At 35.9% G+C, this 1,687-nt stretch overlaps 1 protein-coding gene across 2 annotated transcripts in view; it reads right to left on the bottom strand.

Moving 5' to 3' along the window:
* Window positions 1-484: 484 nt before the first annotated feature.
* The window catches only part of ppp1cc (protein phosphatase 1, catalytic subunit, gamma isozyme), an 18,672-nt gene continuing 17,469 nt past the window's right edge, over window positions 485-1,687 (bottom strand). For both annotated transcript variants that reach the window (XM_016253773.1, XM_016253772.1), the window contains one exon: window positions 485-1,287. In XM_016253773.1, coding sequence (XP_016109259.1) covers window positions 1,198-1,287 — 90 coding nt within the window. In that variant the 3' untranslated portion in view covers window positions 485-1,197. The remainder of the gene's footprint in view (window positions 1,288-1,687) is intronic.

Here is a 1,687-nt window from a genome sequence, read left to right as displayed (position 1 = left end):
GTTCTTAAGAACATTCAAGTTCTCAAATATTTTTTAAATGCATCTTTTCAGTTCTTAAATATTTTCCTAAAAGCAACTTTTTAAGCTCGCAGATATTTCTCTAAAAACAGTTTTTTAATCTTAAATGCTTAGTACATTTAAGTTCTTAAATATTTTAACATCCAAGTTCTGAAGTATTTTTAAGAACAACGTTTTTAATCAAGTTTTTTCTTAAGAACATTTAATTTCTTAGTTTTTCAATCTTCATTTTTTTAAACATAATTGAACAACTTACATTTGCTCATTTAAGAACAGTTGTGATGTTTATATAATTTTTAACCTCTTGAGAACAATTTAAAAGTATTGTTGGGAATACAAAATAAATCTCAAGTCATGAAATAAGAGAGAGAATTTAGTTTTATGATTAGTGAACCTAGCTCCGAATTCATTTTAATTTCACCTTTAAATCGCATGCATGTCTGAAATGAACAAACGAACGCTGCAATGGTGTTTCCATCTCCCTTCGATTTATTCTGCAAGTATAACAATTATTTATAGAGTGGAAAACTTAATTATTGCCAAGACTGAACAAAACATATCCTGTATATTTACAGTGAAAGTTTGGGTTAAACAGAATTTATATGAAATACTGTAGAAATTTGCAAGAAAAAGGTTTTCCTGACGTGATTCACCTGATGAGGAGCTACATTATTCTGAAGACATGCCCCGAGAGAACGCCACGGCCTTGTGTCCTATTCCTCGAACACTAACGCATGCAACAGAAACGTCCGGCACATCAACATGCCCGAACCCAAGAAGAAGAAAACAAGGCATCGCGTCAAAAACACAGAAACGTGATGCTTCAGTTCACACACTCGCACAACATCCGTTCGTTTGCGATCATGAAAACAAAAAAAGTAAAAAATCTAAATGATAAAAGCGGACTGAATGTCAAAACTCGTGGCACACTCACGAGACCAAAATACAAAAAAGCTTCCGGTGCATAAAAAAACCAGACTGGTTGTTTCACAGTGGTTTGCATCTTAAACGTGGCGTTCCTCCTGGATTTCTATGCGAGGAGACGCTGTGTCAAACTGATTCATCGTCCTGAAGTGGGAATAAAAAGCCGTATGTGAGATTAAAAGGCTCGGGACGGTAAACGAGGAAAACACAAGGTCAAGAATCGTATGATACAAGTCCGGCCGGCTCGCGCGAGCCTCATTTCTTGGCCTGTTTGGTGACCACGTTCCTGGGAGGAGTCACTGGACGACTGGAGTTTGGCTTCTTCTTCTCTGCCGGCTTCAAAATCTGCAGGAGCAGAAATCAACACATCAGGAATCGGAGAAAAACAAACTAGTGAATGAATTAGGGCTGCTCGATTATGGCAAAAATCACAATCAAGATTATTTTGGCCAATATTGTAATCACTATTATGAGGGGGCCATATGACCAAAACTTTGCACGAGTGATTTATTTAAAGATATAGTGATACGTTATCAAATATATATTTCCTGTAAATAAGGTTGCTTGGAGACCGGCGGAATTTCAAACAAGCAAAGTTCTCAAAATTACTGAAAATAATTAAACTGTCCGTAACAAAACAAAACAAAAAGCAAAGGACACATACAATAGAATAAAAAGATACAAATGAAACAAACTGTGCTTTTTATGCAAGTCTCAAGCAGTTTACAGCCTACTACAGAAATGA

Source organism: Sinocyclocheilus grahami, unplaced genomic scaffold, assembly GCF_001515645.1.
Source record: "Sinocyclocheilus grahami isolate Dianchi unplaced genomic scaffold, SAMN03320097.WGS_v1.1 scaffold1200.1, whole genome shotgun sequence".
Lineage (NCBI taxonomy): Eukaryota > Metazoa > Chordata > Actinopteri > Cypriniformes > Cyprinidae > Sinocyclocheilus > Sinocyclocheilus grahami.
Note: the sequence above shows the minus strand (reverse complement) of the source record. Positions and strands in the feature narration are given on the sequence as shown.